The following is an 18,498-nucleotide window of genomic DNA, read 5'->3' as shown; positions in this document are numbered from 1 at the left end:
CGTAGAGTAAAATCCTATCCGCTCGCGACTTCTATACAGTATATATATTCAAAGATTGTACAAGCACAAAACTTCAAACATCGGCTAATATTGGCTGTTTCCATCTTTGTTGCCCATACCTGTGGTTTAATTCTGGGACAGTCAGAATGAACCATCGATGGTGTATGTCCAACACACTTATGTCAAAACAAATCTTTCCCGTTGCAGGAGTCATTCATAGATTATACATTATGTCTGTATGTGTTCTGTGTACTTACCAATACTGGATGAGTCATTATTAGTCCTTTGTTTTAATAATTTGATATGCTACCTATGCCCTTGTGAGCAGGAGTTCACAGGCACAACACCCGGCTAGTACTAAATATCAGATATTTTTTTTTAAAAAAATAAAATTCCCTTCAATAATTTTTTTCAAATAAAATTGCCACACCTAGGTCTTTAAAAAAAATTGAACAAAGAAGCAGAGTAAAAATAAAATTGGAGGATCAAAGTGTGCTGCAAATACTACTAAACTCGAATTTTAGTAACACAATTTTAATTTTTTTTCCTTTCAAAATACTCTTCCAAAGTCTCACACAAATATCCAGTAACAGTGAGCTGACATTACTATGGATTAAAAATGGCTTGTAAATCTAAACAGCTAAGAAAATAATAATCCTTTACATTAAAAAGCTACACAATAATATAATATATGATACTAAGTATAAATCAGCCATTTGATAAAATAATTAATACTTGAGGTGAAAATTCTGCTGTCAATGGCAAAACCACTCGTGAATCATAATAAGGCAAAAACACTTAACATTTCTCTACTAATTTTCTTTTCGAGCTCAGTAAACTACTCTTTATAAAGGCTGTTGTTATCAAGTATTTAATATTCGTTGAGGATGTGGCATTAACTTCTTATGTTTATTGTCCTTAACTTTAAAAGTCTGCAACGACTGTTCAACTAAACTGACTAATTTTTTCTTTCTACAGGTCATAGTAAGCATAAAGTAATTTAATATATTTTACTTGCAGGTATCTGCGTGGAAAAATCCATTAAAAATGCATGAGAGTAAATTTTCAAGTTTCAAGCTGCGTAAAAATATTAACTGCTTCATCACAATGAATTAAAAAAATAATTAACAAAAAATATATTGTTAACCAGAACGAGTGTCAGTGCGAACTGTGAACACAATAGAAATCCTGTCAAAACAACCCATTTCAGGATTTGTTTCTGTCACTGGGAAAAAGATTTTGAAACAACATTTAACACGTAGTAAAAAAAGTTAATGAATGTAGGATAAAATACAAATAACTTTATGTATGTGAAGCAACATAATTTGTCCATATTTATCAGTAAAATCCTCGTAACAAGTTTCTAATCTGAAAATATGTGTGTTTTAATTCTACACCTCTGAAACATTTTTTCGTAACCTAAAAGTTTTTCACATTATAATTGTAAAGCCAGTTTGTTGGCAAAGTTAAAATGCCTTAAAGTTTGTAATTGCAAAAACAAAATGTTAGTGTCAGAAAACCATAATTTTTAAAATTTTGAATCAAAACATCAGTTTCCTGTGTTTCATGACAAATTTTTTGTATGATGATATTGCAGTTTACTTATTAAAATCTTTAGTGTTGTAAATTGAAACTTACTTTTGGGTTTACTATGCTTTTAGACTTACCTGGAGGTGGCATCTATTAAAAGCACAGAAAACTATCAGCAGAACATTGAAAGTTTGATGGACAAATGGTTGAGAAGTGTCCCAAGTGAGAACGATTCACTTGTGGTTTGGGATCAGCGTATTGCTTACAGGTATTCTTCAAACGTAATCTTTATACTAGACTATCATGTTATATTTTAGTAACTGCCATAAGCATTAAGATTTTTCACATACCATAACAAATACATATTGAAAGAAATACGTACGTAGTACATGTGTAGTGTATTGGCTACTGGGAAACTAGATAAATAATACTGAAGTGAAAGGTTGGGATGGTTAAGATAGCTACAGTTATTATAGGTTAGATTTAGTTGAAATATAAAAATTTTGAAAGGAAAATATATTTATAATTATTTTTCATGGTAATTAAAAATGGATCTTCAAAAAAAAAAAACTAAGGCAATTGCAGAATGCGTTATTAAAATTCAAGAGGGTGGGTTTAAAAAGAATGTACAGTGAGCAGTTTTAATAAATAGTTAAATATTATGTTGGTCTAAAACAAATTTAAAACTTGTTTTTTTGGAAATATGTGAAAATAATTCATTATTTATCATACATTAACATTTATGGTATTATGGATTATATTTTTTGGCTTGTTTTAACTAAAGTCTTGGAACACAGTAGCTGCTTTGAATGTTCTTCTCTTTTTTTGCCAGTGTATGTGTGCTTGGTCAAAGGGGCAAAGTATTTCCCCCCCTCTTATTTTGACTTTTTTTTTTGGCGATGGGGGGAGGGGGGGGGAGGAAATAATTGTCTGAGCTGTCCCTGCGCTAGGAGTGAGTGTGGGCTTGTATCCGGTTGTCCGTCGTTCACTGTGTATTATCCAACAGAAAAACTTCATAGGTTTTTTAGGCTTTAGGAGTCTTTGCTGTGAGTATGCAACAAGATGTTTTCTACGAGATCTATACAAGTTTTTTTCTCTTCGTCACCCCGATCTGAACCAAACTAATCACAGAGCTGGCATGCCGTGTTTCTACCTTCTGATCTGAAAACTGTCAACACCCGCACATTTTTTTTAATTTTTACGGACACGTTTTTATCCTTGTCAGTATTCTGTCAGTTCTAATCTATTTTTAAACACCTCCCTTTCCGTAAAATACTGTGGCCGATAACATGGGTGTTAGTAATGGTTCCGAATTACTGTGTTAAATGTGGCTTCACCATATTAGTCTTCTTAAAATTTACGTGGCCAGATGTAGCAAAACTCCACATAAATTGGTAACCCTTAAACATTACGAAAATTTTGTGCCCGCAAAGACGAGAAAATCTTCTGTGATCCTGAAATTTTTCCAGCCATTCGAGATCCCACACGCATCCTTATTCTGAAACAAGTGAATATTCATGTTTTCAAAGAGTTAGTATTCAAAATCTAATAGGAATAATAAACTATTCGTGTTGATATTTGAATATTCACACAGGCCTACAAATTATTGATTAACTAGCTGCCCGACCCGGCTTCGCACGGTTGTATTAATGGTGGGAAAAATGAGACCAAATCTCTTATTCACAGTTATAATAAACGAAATAAAATGAAAATTAATTAATTTTGACAAAAACTTAATACAATGCTTTGTGATGTACCGAAGAAAAAACGAATAGCACCGATGGATTCCCAACTCTCGAGCATGCAACGTTGTCATGGAGACGAAGTACCCACCGTTTCCCGGGCTTAAACACCAATCAACATTGATGATCAGTTTAATATTAATTACAAACTATCAAGACCATCAATCGAAATAAAAACTATCCCATCTCTCAAGTTGGAAGAAAATTACACATAGTAAATGCCAATTTTCATTGAAAATCGGTTTGACTTGGTGATTCACTGGAAACAAACATCATGACACTGGATTTTTTTATATATATATATATATATTTCCTGATTTTATTTACATTTTGGTGTTAAATGGTGTATTGACATGCTTTGCGGTGTTGTTAAGTTTCATCGCTATTCACCACACAATCTCGTGTCTACTCACATTCGAGTACTGTGTATCTTCTGCAGGGTCGGCTTCACGAGGCAGATTGAAGAGCGACTGGCCTCGCTGGGCGCGGACGATGCGGCCCTCCTGCGCAGACTGGCGTCCACCGAGTCGGAGATGGAGCTGAGGCTGGTGGACGCCGCGCTGGGCCAGGGCAACTTCCACCTCGCGCGGTGCTACCTCTCCAGGACCAAGTCCGCGGTACGCCGGCGTCCGTGCTCGTCTCGTCGCTCTAGGACTTAAGATTTGAAGGGAACCTGTGCGTGATTGACCTTGATGCTTTTGCCTTGTTCTGTGTTTGCCATCAAACACTGTTGTGAGGTGGACTGCAGCTTACCTCCATGCCCTGATAAAATGGCAGTTCAGCCACTTCTTCCAACTTTGATAGCAGTATTGTCTATAGCAAGGGGGCTGTTATTGGCTAGGAACTACTTTCTTGCGCCCTGATCCACCTAGTATTTAGCTTGAAACTTTTGTGTTGTGAACTAACTTGTAGGACATCAATAATAGTGGTTAAACATTTTCTGAAATTAGACTTCGTTAGAATGAGTGAGCTTGCTAAACAGTGTTGAATTCAAATTCCCTCATTTGGAGTGTGGCGGAGGGATACGGAGTGCTGGCGGAAGAGGGGACAGAGGAAGAAGAAGGTCAAGATGGAGGATGGGATGCTGAGAGAAAACGTGGGTGTAAGGTGCACAGGGGAGGAGTAAGGAAGCGAGACTGCAAAAGGACTGGATCAACGTGTGGCGAGTTGGTTGAGTGGAAGTGATGCGACAAACTCTTGTGTAGCCATTTTTCGGTAACCACTGAACCGCTGGAAAATCCCTTTGGTTGGGGAGTTGTGCAACAACCAATGGCGCCCGAACAAACGTGAGTCGGGGGTGGAAAACGTTACACTGTGATTTACATGCGTGTTCCAAAGGCTTAGAGGTGCGTGGAATCAGCTCGCAAACATGTCAGATGTATTGACTAGGCAGCTGTGGTGAAATGATACACAGGAACTCGGTAGGAACTGTTAAAAAATAAAGAGGCTCACACACACAGCACATGTGTATGTTCATAATTCATCTATCAGATTAATTAAATATATTTCATCATAAAACGTGTGATTACTACACCAGAGATCACCAAACGCAAGAATCTCAGTCTTGTGGTTTGCCTTTTACTCGGCAAACTGTATAGAAAGTCCAGATAGTGAAAGTACTTGGAAGGAAATCAAGGGAGAACTCAACAGTTATGAAAGGAGGTTAATTTTTTTTTTTTTAACTAGTCAAAGCGTTACAAACATTTAATTTGGCAAATGTTATGGAGGTGGGCAGGTAAAGGAAATAAGATAACGCTTACTTAAATTACGAAATTTTTTTGTAACATACAAACTTTGCGCGGTTTTAAAATTGTCAGAAGCTTCGGTTGCCGTCCCAGATTTGTAGCGGTGCCCCTCGGCATAAAGTGTAACAGCAAAAAGAAAGAATGCATTTATTATTGGTTGATTTTTGGGGTGATAATTTGTTAAAGCAGAGGTGATAAGGAGAGAGGAGATAGAGAGATAGATAGAGAGATAGAGATATGCATGAAATACTCTGTAGAAGCCTTTTTCTACACCTAAAAACTTAGCGACTACGTAGTCTTGTACGTTAAATGCGCTGGTTATCTCTTCTGTGAGATGCACTAACTGGTTTACTTTTGAACGAGCTCTGCGAAAGCCTAACTGTTCATTTGGCAGTGGGTTATTGTGTGAATGTGTCGATAGTTGATGTGGTATAATACTCTGCGACTTTTCTACACAGTACTTAAGAGGCCACTCCAGTGTTTCAGGGGCACTACGCAACCCGCGTTAACCTCATAAGATTCAATGCTATTTTCATTTTGCTTATAACTTATTAACTAATATAGTTTTCGAAATGATGCTTGCTTGATATGTAAGACAACGATGCTCTTATCAAAGCCCCATTCTTCAAAAAACGTGCATAAATTATGGTTCAAACCTAGACAATACATTTATGCATATTAGTAAAGATTAGAATAAAACCATAATTTATGCACGTTTTTGAAGAAAGGGGTTTTGATAAGAGCATCGTTGTCTTATATATCAAGCAAGCATCATTTCGAAATCTATATTAGTTAATAAGTTATAAGCAAAATGAAAATAGCATTGAATCTTATGAGGTTAACGCGGGTTGCGTAGTGCCCCTGAAACACTGGAGTGGCCTCTTAACAGGCTGATTGGCCTGTAGTTGAAGGGGAGCGCTGGTGTGACGGTGCGTGTGGCCCGCAGGTGAGCGGCCTGGGCTCCGCGGAGCTGAGCGCCCGCTGGACCCTGGGCTACAGCCGCCTGCTGCGACTGCGGGCCGACCAGGAGGGGGAGACCCCCGCACAGTTCCTGCACGTGCTGAAGGCCTGGAAGGAGCTGGGTGCGTGCATTTCATGTCCCTGCAAGATCAGGGTGTCGAAGTCCCAAAATAATCCTCGATGGTGCCGGAAGTCATTTCCAGTAGACATTCGCCAACTTGGCGTTTTGATTCTGACAACTCCTTTCAGTGAATAGTCGCGCTGTTGTCCGTTAATAACTACTGTAACACATTTTTAATATGTATTTTATTTTTTGTGATGTCTTTTTACTTTGTTCGTTTGATACGTATACGAAGTTGTTGTGGGACGTATGTATACATAACGTATTTTAAATATGTAAAAATTCGTACGACGAAGGTTTTCACTATTTAAAAAAATTTGTTTTCCCCGAAGAGAAAAATTATTTTCCCGAAGTTCGGGAATGGTTTTTTTCCCGACTTTTATCCCGAATTTCGGGATCCCGTCCACCTATAATTTTTATGAATGAAAAAATAACGTTTTAAACCATAAAAAAATATAATATCGTTTAAATTATATGTCTGCTGGAAACATAAACTGCTGGAAATTACAAATTGGGCCAAAAAAAAAAAATTATTGCAAATCATGTAGACCACTAAAAGTACCAAGTTAAATCTTCTGTGGTATGTTAGGGTGAACTGTAAATAACGGCAATACCTGTAGGCTTATAATATCGTGTTCCACATACGTGTTCGTTGCCAGACTCCGTGTTGGGGACCGTCACGTCGTCGCACGGACACCTGCTCGTCGAGACCTACCGACACCAGAGCGCGCTGTGCCAGGAGATGATGCGTTTGATTGGCCGCGACGCTTCTGTTGTCGGGTCCGACGGCGATGCCAAGGTTGCACAGCTGTTCCGCCAGCTGGCGCTCCCTCGTGACAGGTGGGGCACTTCGTGACTTGACCTTTTTAGCGTAATGAGATGTTTATGGAGCTAAGTGGGTATTCTTTATACTATAGTGCAGTAGGTGTACTGATTTTAAAGTATGTGGATTTAATTACCTACAAATTGGTTTGCCGGCATTTAGTTACATAATACAGTTTTTTTTTTATTATTATTTATTACATAGTGTTCTTGTATACCCTACACGGCAATCTCATTTTTTTAAATGCTAATTTTGATAATTAAATATAATTTTTGGTTTTCTACGATTTTCTCTGAACGCACGAAAGAGAGTTAAGAAAGATGATCAAATGGGGGATATAACGACAACAAAAATGTTGCTATTGATGTACAAAAGTTAAAATCACAAACCATGCTCGATAGTAAACACAATTCAAAAATGTATCATTTAAAACAATTCCTATTTAATTATATTAACTGAATTTCTGTAATTGTTTAATTTTGTGAAAAATTAAAAAGTAAAAAAAAAAAATAGCTGTTGGTGGGTATCAAACCCGAGCCGTCAAATCGCTAGTTATGTTTAACGACTTTACCATGTCCCTCACTTTGCAGGTTGTGAAGAAATATAATTAAAATACTTTAAAGAGCTTTTTCTCGCTTCCTAGAGCCCAGTCAGGTGAGATATTTGAGAATGTTGAAGGGGCATCTACCTGCTTCTATTCACACAGTTTAAGCCAGGTCAGTGAGCCGCGACTAGACCCTCCCCCCCTCCCCTCTTATTGCAACTTGCCAGTTTTTTTCTTTTAGCCGAGTGGTTAGGAGGTATGAAAACGAAAAAAAATCTTGACGGTTTTAAGCTGTAACCTTCATTACAGCCAGGTGCAATAATAGAGTGAGGCATTCTCTCTCGTCCCTTCAAATTAACTAAAAAAATACAGAAAAATTTTTAAGGCATTGGTACAGATCAGGTACTTACCAACCACCCAAATGAATAAAAAAAAGCTAAACTGAAAAATTTTTTAAGAAATTGAGATGGAATCAGCAATTATATTATATAATATACTAAAATCCCATTTAACACATTGTTAATGATGGGTTCAACTACTACGAGCGCCGTTAGTTCTCAGTCCGCCGCGAGCTTCACTAAGCCGATGAGACACGCCAAGGCAAAGGATAGGAAGCTGCCAGACCTGTCTGTATGACTGTGCCTGCAATATACCACGGGAAAAGCTTAGCTGTTAAGCTTTCTGTTTTACTGATGGTACCGGGATTATACTTACGGTTCTTGGTTTAATTTGCTGAAATCTGGAGAACTGAGAATCGGGACTGACACATCACTAGTTTCTTTCCCGCAAATCAACTGAAACTGAGGAACATTACATAGAAGTTTGTAACAGTTGATTTTACTGTTTTGTAAGAAATTTACCATTTGCAGTTAATAGGTGTGAGTATTTTCCTCTGTTAAGAAATGTTTTGAAAGGGCTTCACCTGAGTATTTTAGAGCTTGTTATTGAACTGTTATTGTATTTGAAGAGCCATGATTATTATTAGTTTTCCAATTACGCATGATTGTAGTGGTGCCGATGCAGTCATGAAAAAATTGGGATCTTTCGGACTGAGCTGCCTGGAGAAGGCCGTTGGGGGCTTGGCGGAGCGACAACAAGGGGAAGAAATGGCGGAGGCGTACCTCAACATTGCGCAGTACTGCAGATCTGATGGTAATTAGTTTGTTTTTGTCTCATTGGCTATTTAAAAAAAGGGGGGGGATTGTCTGTAAAGTCTGTTTACGGACCATAATTTTACGTGATAACGTCATAAGAAAACATTCATGAAAAATTGCATACTATTTAATTATCAAATATTATTTACAGTTTTTTGCAAATTTAATTTAAATAATTTGTTTGAATATAATCACGAACAATTAGTTAAAGTGCCCACCTTAACCTGTTTCATATTATTGAAGATTTTCTCGCACAGTAGTTGGCGGATTCTGTGTGTAGACCCTAGCGGCCAGGTGGCATTACTCCGCTGCCGGAATTTTTTGTGTTCGTTCGGAGTTTATCTTTTCTGCCAGTTTTCTCGTTTCAGTTCGGTGTTTGCCATTTTCTAGCAGGGGTTGGTACAGACAGGACCAACCTTAGACATTGCAGTGTGCATTTCATCGTGCACTACGTTTACCACCTGATTAAAATTACTAATTTGGCAAATGTTATGGAGGTGGGCAAGTGATTGAAACATGCTAACGCTTACTTAAATTAAGAATTTTTTTTTTTGTAACATAGAAACTCTGCGCTGTTTTTAAAACTGTCGGAAGCTTCAGTTACCATCCCAGATTCGTGGTCGTGCCCCTCAGCATAAAGTTTAACAGTAAAAAGAAAGAATGCATTTATTATTGGTTGATTTTTTGAGGTGATAATTAAAATTACTTTGGTGTTGAGCCTCCGTGGCCAGAGGCCAGGTCGCCTCGGCGGGACCACGTGAGGACGCGGCCTGCCGTGTTGTTGGCGCAGTGGTGAAGACAGGCGTGGGCGGGGAACTGGACCGCCACGTGGTGCAGTCCATCCTGCGGGCCATGAAGCTCGGCTCCCGGGAGGCACGGCAGCTGTTCGCGTGCGTGCTGCGCGTCCCGGGCCTGGGCTCCGTGCACAGGCACACCTTCGTCACGGAGGTGAGTGGCACGGCCCGTTCCCTTTTGGCTCTGTTTCCAATTCTATACCGAACTACTACTTCAAATTACAAAAAGTATAGTAGTTATTTCCCTCCAACTGATAGTAAAATAAATATTTTTAAAAAAAAACCTACCATCTCGAGTAGCTCGGCTTCTTGGTTGTAGCAGTGTCCGTGGCAAATAATTCACCGACGTTTCGGTCGGCATTGCAGTCGCCATCATCAGGGAGCAGTTAGTTACCTACTGTTACCACGTCGGATGAATTATTCGCCGAGGACGCGGCTACAACCCAGAACCCGAGCTACTTCGGGCAATGGCCGTGAAAGCCTGCGAACATTATTAACCGACCATCTCAGTTTTAAATTTTTTTTAATATAGGATATAATAGTAATATTACGTTGTATAAACTATTTTTCTTAATTTTAATTTTTCATTTTTAATCTTTCGTTATCTTGTAGCGGTTTGAACTGTGCGCGCCGCATCGGCCTCCGGCACTCCGCTCCCCTCCTCCTTCTCCCTCCTTTCCCACCCACCCCCTCCTAGTGGTTGTTCTATGTCTACTTGTTCACCCCCTCCCTCCTTGATTGGCGCATATGCGCGCGCTGCGGCGCGATGTTATAAAAGGAGCTGCAATTTGGTCAGGAGCCTCTTTCTTCCTTGATTTTTGCCAGGCTCGGTTGTCAGCTGTTGTAATCTACGAGCATGTAGTCGATCAGGTTCAGTTAGACCTACGTGTGTGTGCGACCTCAGGGGAAACATGTAAGTTGGTTTGAGTTGTGTGTGTGAGGCGGTGGCCCTTGATTTATGTAGAGTCATACATTTCTAAATTGGTTTGTCTAAATTCCCTTTCGGCCGCCACCTTCAAAATTATTCGGTTTGGATTAATGTTTTAACGTAACTTCACTGGAAACTTAGTTTTTTATTGGTAACTATCTTCCCCTGAGACATCGTCACACGTATTTGATCTTTTCTTAATTATGTAACAATTTTCTTTAAATATAACTGCACTTTGCAGTAGTTTTGTCATTGTAACACTTATAACTGCACTTTGCAGAAGTTTGTAAAAATGTAAACAGTTTGAATTGTAATATTTGACACTGCTTTTAATTCACGTCAACTGCGTTGTTTAATGGGATCGTTACACGGTGTAGCCGGCTTACCTTTGAAGCCCGTTTTGTCTAAAATCATTGTTTTTTGATTATTGTACTTAACCTTGCTTAAATACCTAAACTACTCCATTCACGTAAACCCCAGTCCTTGCCAGGTTCTGGCCATATATCCCTGTGTTCCAAAGCTAGACTAGACTTTACAATCTGTAGCTATAATTATTGTTTGTAGTTGTTCTTTTCTTTTTGTGTGTGTTAATTGTCAATTGTTTTGTCTTTAGTATCGTTCTGCCTTTGTTATTTATGTATTTGTGTTAGTTGTATCACGCCTACCATCCAAGGCCTTAAGGCGTAGATATAAATAAATATAAATAAACATGTTAAGTTAATACACATTTGAGTTATACAAATATAGTATAGTGACATAGGAAACACTTGGACATTACTAGGTTTCTAATTAGTGCTATTAAAGTAAAGTTCTGTATTCCTCTCTCTATATTGACGGTTTAGAATAATTGAGATTCTAGAGGTGCACTTGTGCTAGTTGTTGTTTTCGTGCAATAGTACAGCGATACAGCAAGTAATAAATGATACAAAACATTTTTTACACAGTGATATGGGAGATGACATATATCAGTAACATTTAACATTCGTTAAATACAAATAGTACAAATATACATGTACATAAAGCTAAAACAATAATAATAATTACATCATTTTTGAGTGAACAGCACTAATAAGATGAGTTTGAAAATTGATTAATCAAGTTTTGCATACAAATAAATTTGTTTCTCCATCCAAAAAAAAAAAAAAAATTGTTCTCCTCCTAAATGCAGGTTTGAGAGGTGTTTCTATGGTAAATGGGTAGTGAGTGTGCACCTTGCTATGTTGCAGTTAATTTTAATGGTTGGATTTTTTTGGTGGCTGTGCTTGCAAATTCGTCAAGCTCATGTGGCAAACCCAACTCCATGGCATCACTAATTTATGGGCAAGACAGTATCTAATTGGTTCAGAGCTTGTATTCTCGAATGTCCCATTGCCTTAAGAAGCTGTGCATAAACTTGCAGCATTCAACCCTTTCAGGTCAATACATTATTTAAATGATTCTTGCATCGGGGAAGATTCATTTAACATATCTTGGACATACACCATTGCTGGGATATGCTCAGGAATACTCAGGACTGTACGATAAAGATGTATACATGTACAATATAAATAAATGGATAACATGCCATATCATTCACGTTTGGACAATACAGAGAATTTTGTGGAATGTATTTAGTCATAAAAATGATAGCACGGAAGAACACAGTAGCCAGAGACAGTTATAGCATGAACAGTAAGTACAAAAAGAACAAACCCCAGACGGCAAAGTGAGGCAAAAGGGAACTAAACAAGTACAGTAGAACCCTGTTATAATGTTTTTCAAGGGAGCACAAAAAAAAAACATTATAAGCAGGAAAACGTTATAAGCAGGAAAACGTTATAAGCAGGAAATCTCAATTTAGCACTTAACAATGTTCGAGCTTTGTACCAATGGACTCACCAAGCTATGTAAACAACTTTAATGTTGAAACCAAAGATAGTATAATTGATACATGAATTTTCTGAAACAAGCAAACAATTTTTCAACTTTATCTTGTTCCCTGGTTAAATTTTGTTTGTCTTTAAAGATACACTGCCACATTTTTTGTAAAATTGTCTCATGATTCATGATGACAACATTAAGAGTAAGAACGTCTACTCCTTAACCACCTGAAAATGTTTAATTTGGGGTTCCTACGTATGAATGAAAAAATAAATTATTTGTAAGCAATAGAAAACACTTTTAGTTATGCCCTCGCTCAATGGTTGGCAACTTAAATATCGTAGGACTATGTACGTGCATCTGAATACCCACTGGAATGGCAAGGAAGAGAAGAGTTGACTAAGGGTGCCAACTGACATGTAACTATGAACATTGTGTACCTTCAGTATATTGCATAAAATTGTATTTTAACAAACTTCATGTATTGTATGGCAGTGATTGTAAACATAAACATACATAAAGGAAACTCTTTATTGTAAGTGTTGGAATACATAATTGGTTTTAAAACATTTTTCCCCATTTATTGAATGTTAGAAAGCAAACATTGTAAGCAGGAAATTACACTATTTATGAACGTTATATGCAGGAAATAAATACATTGTCCTTATGGGGGAAATATTGGGACTTTAAAAATATGACATTATAAGCAGGAAAACATTATATGCAGGAACATTATAACGGGGTTCTACTGTAATTAGGAAGACACGGTGGCAACAGCACTCAAGGAATCAGCAGGCTTTGTATGATGAAACAGTTGCGACTTGTATTTGTTGTTCTTGTTGAAACTTGTCTTGTCAGCCTATTTTGTTCGTCTGTGCTGACATTTTTCTGCCTGAATTCGGAATTTTTTTTTTTTTTGTTTTATTTTTCTCAGCATCTAACACTTGACATCAGCTGTTATCCGCTCGTCTTCCGTGTGTTTATGCGTGCATAGTTTTTTCTCTGTCAATTCCTGAGGTTTTTTGACGTGACGTCTAATAAATCGATGAACGCCGGCTTCGATCTCTCTTCCACTCGACTGTTTATAAAGTGAAGTGAAAAGTTAATGTGGTTTTCATTGCTTATTACAACAACAATTTCGGCAATAAAGGTTGATTATTCTTGCATTTTAAAAATCTGATTACTAGTATAATTTCAAGTATTTATTCTTTTGTTATTAAAATAAAAATTATTTCAATTTTATCCATAAAAGTATGCAATCATTTCATCATTTTTTTGTCATGACGTCACGTTAAACTATCTTCCGTAAACCGACTTTACAGACAACCAATTTTTTACATTTACGTGACAACTAGCCTGAACCAGCAGTGGTGTGTGAGTGTGTGTGCTGAAATAGCAACTCCACGAGGGGCAGTGGTGGGAGACGGGCCGGCGTGCGGCGTGTGTCGCCAGAGCGCGGCCGTGCCGGAGTGGATGTTCCTGGGCTGGGCGGGCCAGATCCTGGCGTGCCTGGACGCGGCCGACGGCGTGCCCGGCGCGCTGGAGGACGTTGCGCTCCGCCTGGCACGGTCCTACCCGCAGGCCGTCGTCTTCCCCTTCGGCATCAGCCGCGACAAGTACGCCTTCAGCGACGACGAGGAGGGCCGTCGCGCCCGCGCCCTCGTCCTCAGGTGGGTTGGCTTTTCAAAACTACGACCAAAAATTTAGAATCGAACATCAAATCATTCACGAATCTTAATATATATATAAATCCAGTATCCTGATGTTTGTTTCCAGTGGACTCTTCAGCCAAGTCAAACCGATTTTCGATGAAAATTGGTATTCATGTGTAATTTTTTTCCAAATCGAGAGATAGCATAGTTTTTATTTCGATTAATGGTCTTAGTAATTCATAATTAATAATAATAAACTGATTATCAATGTTGATTTGTGTTTAAGCCCGTGGAAACGGTGGGTACTTCGTCTCCGTGACAACGTTGCGTGTATTGTTGCATTAAGGTTTTGTCAAAATTAATTAATTTTCATTTTATTTCATTTATTATAACTGTAAATAAGAGATTTGGTCTCATTTCCCCCCCCCCCCTACCCCCCATTAATGCAACCGTGCGAAGCCGGGTCGGGCAGCTACTAATCTAATATTTTTCTCAGGTCGTACAATGATGTCAAAGTTGCACAGCTGTTCTATCGGCTGGTGCTCCCACGTGACAGGTTGGCATTTCAAGAACTTGACCTTTTTAGCTTAATGAAATGTTCATGGAGCTACGTGGGTATTCCTTATATTGTAATGCATTAGGTGTACTGATTTTACAATATGTGGATTTAATTACCTACAAATTGATTTGCCTGCATTTAGTTACATTATACTGTTTTTCTTTATTATTATAGTGTTCTTGTATACCCTATATGGCAATATCATTTTTTTCAATGCTAAGTTTGTTGGAAAATATATAAATAAGAAGGACATCAGTGCCATGTTTCTTACGCATCAATAAGCTGAGACACGGACCATAAAGACTTCACTTGTATTCTACTGGAGACAATTATATGGCGCGACTCATATTCCAGGGCGACCCTCGTGGTGAAAATGTTAGATTTTTTTGATAAAATTAAGGGTGCAACCCATGTGAAGGGGTGACTCTTTTGCAGGTTAATGTGAAATTTCAGATAACCATACCATATTATATTTTCTTTTCTCATTCTGCAATAGTGGTTTGAAAAAATTGACTTGACCTTAAACCAGTCTATTTGTAATAGCGAGTCGCGTCTGAATGATTATTTAATATTGGTGACGTATATTTTTATGAATTTTGACTTCTTTTTTTTTGTGTCATCTAATCAGTTATTTCTGATCGTAATTTTATGGGTTTTTTTTTTCCTAATCTTTGGTTTTTTTTTTCCCCGTTCCCGCGGCAGGCTGAGCAAGATTCTGCAGGGAAACCGGCTCCTGGAAACGTTCGTGGAAGCGCTCACCTGCCTCGCGCCACCGAAACTCATCTTGGAGTACCACTTGAAAGCCCTGCAGGCGTGTCTGCAGGAGTCCCCGTTCGATCCCGCCAAGTTCCGCGAGATGCTGCGGGTAGCCTTGAAGGAGTCGTTCTCGTCGGGAGACGGACGGCCGAGGCTTCACGGCAAGCTGTTCGATCTGGAGAAGTACCGAGAGACGCTCGTGCGCATCACCGGCGCTGATGGTTCCAGGGTCAATAGCAGAAACGTTAGGTTTGTAGATCAACCGTTAGTTAGTTCAAATCATCTGCGAATTAAATATATTTTTAAGAAGAAACCAGAGCTGCAAAGTATTTCTGTATCATGTTTGCATTCTGGATTCGGATCAGTGTTTATTGTGTTTAACAGTGTTATCTTTGCAGGGTTTTTTTTTTTTTTTTCCCCTAGGGATGCGTTGGAACGTTTGAAGAAACTGGAAATCCAGGTGTCCGGCGAGAAGTTGAAGAATAGTACCAACCTCTCCGACTTCTCCCCGTGGCTCGGTGAGTTCCAGGCGTCGAAGTTCACGGATGAGATCGAAGTGCCGGGCCAGTACACCGGGGACAAGCGACCTTTGCCTCACTTGCACGCCAAAGTCATCAGTTTTGGGAAAACCGTAAGTATGCGTTGGTGTGTATTCAAAGTTACGTAAGGGGATTCAATTTGATCGATTTCTTCTGAAGAACATGATTTTATTCCCTTTTGTGCAGTTTGTGAAAGTGGAATATCCTATTGTTTTTTTCCTTGTGTGAACAGTGGGATTTTAAATTTTCAAATCAGCTTGTAATACGTCTAGAGTGGATTCTTTTCCTGTGTGTGTGTGTGTGTGTTGCTTGGACGTATTTAGTAATGTGCATGTATCAACTGATTTTGAGGTACCTTGTAGGTGTGTAAGGATCAGTGGCGTAGGAACCGGAGGGGGACAGGGGGGATGTGTCCCCCTGAACTTTTTGGGTGGAGAGGAATGTCCTCCACAACTTTCTAGACCATATTTTTATTTTATAATATTATTCTGCCTAACTTTATTTGTAATTTCTTCACTCATCAAATTTTATCTTAAGGAAACAATAATAATTTTAACATCAATGTATCCAATGGTTAGATACAAAAACTGCTAATAAAAAAAAAAGCGCTATTTTGCACTTTTAAAATCAAAATTTTTCCTGTGGAGGACCACCGGACCCCCCCCCCCCCCCCCCCCCCCCCGTCTTAGTAAGAGGGGAATGGGTTTACATGACATCAAAATCATTATTTGTCCCCCCCCCCTAACATTATGAACACAGCTACGCCAAATGTAAGGATGATTGTTTAGCTACTCAGACCGTATGTTATGTTCTATGCAATATTGCGAGCACGAACTTCCCGCTCCGCTAACCGATGGTAGCACCATCGCACCTGCCGGTGTTGCCTGCGACCATATGTCGATCCTTGTCGTTGCATATCGTACGGGATGTGCTTCGTGCAGCCGAGAAAGGGGGCGGTGGTCGATGTGCGCAGGTACGGGTGCAACAGTCGCTGCGCAGGCCCGTGCGTCTCACCGTGAACGGCAGCGACGCGCGGGAGCACGGCTTCCTGGTGAAGTTCGGGGAGGACCTGCGCCAGGACCAGCGCGTGACGCAGCTGCTGCGGCTGATGGGCGAGACCCTGGAGCGCGACGCGCCGTGCCGCGAGCGCGGCCTGTGCGTGGGCACGTATGCCGTGGTGCCGCTCAGCAGCCGCGTGGGGCTCATCCAGTGGCTGGACGACACCCTCACGCTCGACGCCCTCTTCAAGAGGGCCGTGACTCAGGAGGAGGCACACAGCGTGTGAGCTCCTAAACAAATTTTTTGGGTTTTAACGTTACAATTGGTGTAAACAGTAGCGGATCCAGAGGGGGGGCTAAGGGGCTCAAGCCTCCTCCAAAAGCATCTGGGTCCACTATTGTTCTAGTGTTTGCCTTGATAAAGCCTAGCCTCAGCTGGGTCAAGCTCCTCCCAAACCAAAATCCTGGATCCGCCATTGGGCGTAAACGGGTGATAGTTACCGCTGTGTAAACTTAAATTAAAATTTTGCCATTGCCTAACGTAAATCAACAAAAAATTTTTACAAACGTAGGACAACACAGGACGGTGGAATGCAACGGTGGCAATGGAAAACAACTTGAATAACTATGAATTTTTTTAGCAGTAATTCATCACCACTGACCATTGCCATAGTTAATTATTATTAATTGAACTTTCTGGAAAGTAATGATTAGTTGATTAGTTTATCCTTTCAATCTGTTCAAAAAATTTGCCACATGCTGAAATTAACATTTTTTTTTTTTACTTTGTAGTAATTTAATGATCTATAAAGTTGATTCTTCAATAGCATCTGCAGAAGGAAGAAAAAAAAACAACTTGATTACAGTTTTTTGTATCATCTGCTTTTAAGTCTCGAATGTTAGCATGAACAGGAAGTGTGATTGCATTCGTAACAATGAACATCCTGACGTAGCTTTGTTTTTCGTTGTGTTGGCAGGGAACAAATAAGACAGTCGTACAACAGGTGGATATGCGGGAATTCCAGAACCAGTTTCCCGGCTCGTTCAGCGGACTACGTTGCAGCGTACAGCAGATACACCAGGGAACAGACTGTTGATAAGTTCTCAGCACTTGTCGCCCAGCTGCCTTTGGATATTTTGCGGTATGTCATAGGCCTGTGCGAATACTAGTTTGTTTTTTTTTTAATGCAAAACAAATATCAAATCGAATGTTTAAGATACTAGGGCTTTTTTTTTTTACCTCCGATGGGCTATAAAAATAGACAAATTAACGTAACATAAAAATTTTACCACCAAAAGTTCAGCAGAGTCCTACTTATTTTTCTATATAATCGCCAAAATGATTGAGGCACTTGTCATATCATAAAAAAAAAGATTCTCGATGCCTTCTTCAAAGAAGTCAGCCGCCAGTGCATGTAAACATGGGGCCAGCGCCTGAATACCCCTCTCCCTCACAACGCCGCTGTTAGGCTGATAGACTACAGTCCGGCGCAATCTGCCCCACTATTCGCATATCTTGCGATAATTCTTGACGCGGAAGCCAAGGCACCCCCCTCCCCCTCTTAACTTTCCTGGCGATTAATCATATATAACAGCATTTTTTTACTCTCTGACGAATGGCTTATTAACAGTCATAAAACTTTTCTTTATAATTGCTGCCTTTTTTTTTCTTCTAATTGCTGCTTGCTGTTTCAAAAAGAAAGGCAATGCAAATCACTCTACTGACAGAAAAGTGGCACCAGGAAAGATGCTGGTAAACATGGTATAAATTAACTAGTTAAAGTAATTTTTAA

The 18,498-nt window shown here is 39.3% G+C and overlaps 1 protein-coding gene across 2 annotated transcripts in view; it reads left to right on the top strand.

Annotated features, from left to right (window-relative positions):
- The window catches only part of LOC134539470 (DNA-dependent protein kinase catalytic subunit-like), a 99,077-nt gene that overhangs the window by 71,288 nt on the left and 9,291 nt on the right, over positions 1–18,498 (top strand). The window contains exons 39-49 of one of the 2 annotated variants that reach the window (XM_063381532.1): positions 1,662–1,798; positions 3,712–3,889; positions 5,964–6,099; positions 6,758–6,938; positions 8,475–8,617; positions 9,410–9,567; positions 13,654–13,871; positions 15,115–15,417; positions 15,592–15,799; positions 16,681–16,988; positions 17,683–17,847. In XM_063381532.1, coding sequence (XP_063237602.1) covers positions 1,662–1,798; positions 3,712–3,889; positions 5,964–6,099; positions 6,758–6,938; positions 8,475–8,617; positions 9,410–9,567; positions 13,654–13,871; positions 15,115–15,417; positions 15,592–15,799; positions 16,681–16,988; positions 17,683–17,847 — 2,135 coding nt within the window. Of the gene's footprint in view, positions 1–1,661; positions 1,799–3,711; positions 3,890–5,963; positions 6,100–6,757; positions 6,939–8,474; positions 8,618–9,337; positions 9,568–13,653; positions 13,872–15,114; positions 15,418–15,591; positions 15,800–16,680; positions 16,989–17,682; positions 17,848–18,498 lie in introns of both variants that reach the window. The other variant, XM_063381531.1, reaches the window with a different exon arrangement.

The sequence above is a fragment of the Bacillus rossius genome, chromosome 15 (genome assembly GCF_032445375.1).
Source record: "Bacillus rossius redtenbacheri isolate Brsri chromosome 15, Brsri_v3, whole genome shotgun sequence".
Taxonomy (NCBI): Eukaryota; Metazoa; Arthropoda; class Insecta; order Phasmatodea; family Bacillidae; genus Bacillus; species Bacillus rossius.
The sequence above is the reverse complement of the archived record's forward strand: the minus strand, read 5'-3'. Positions and strand labels throughout refer to the sequence as shown.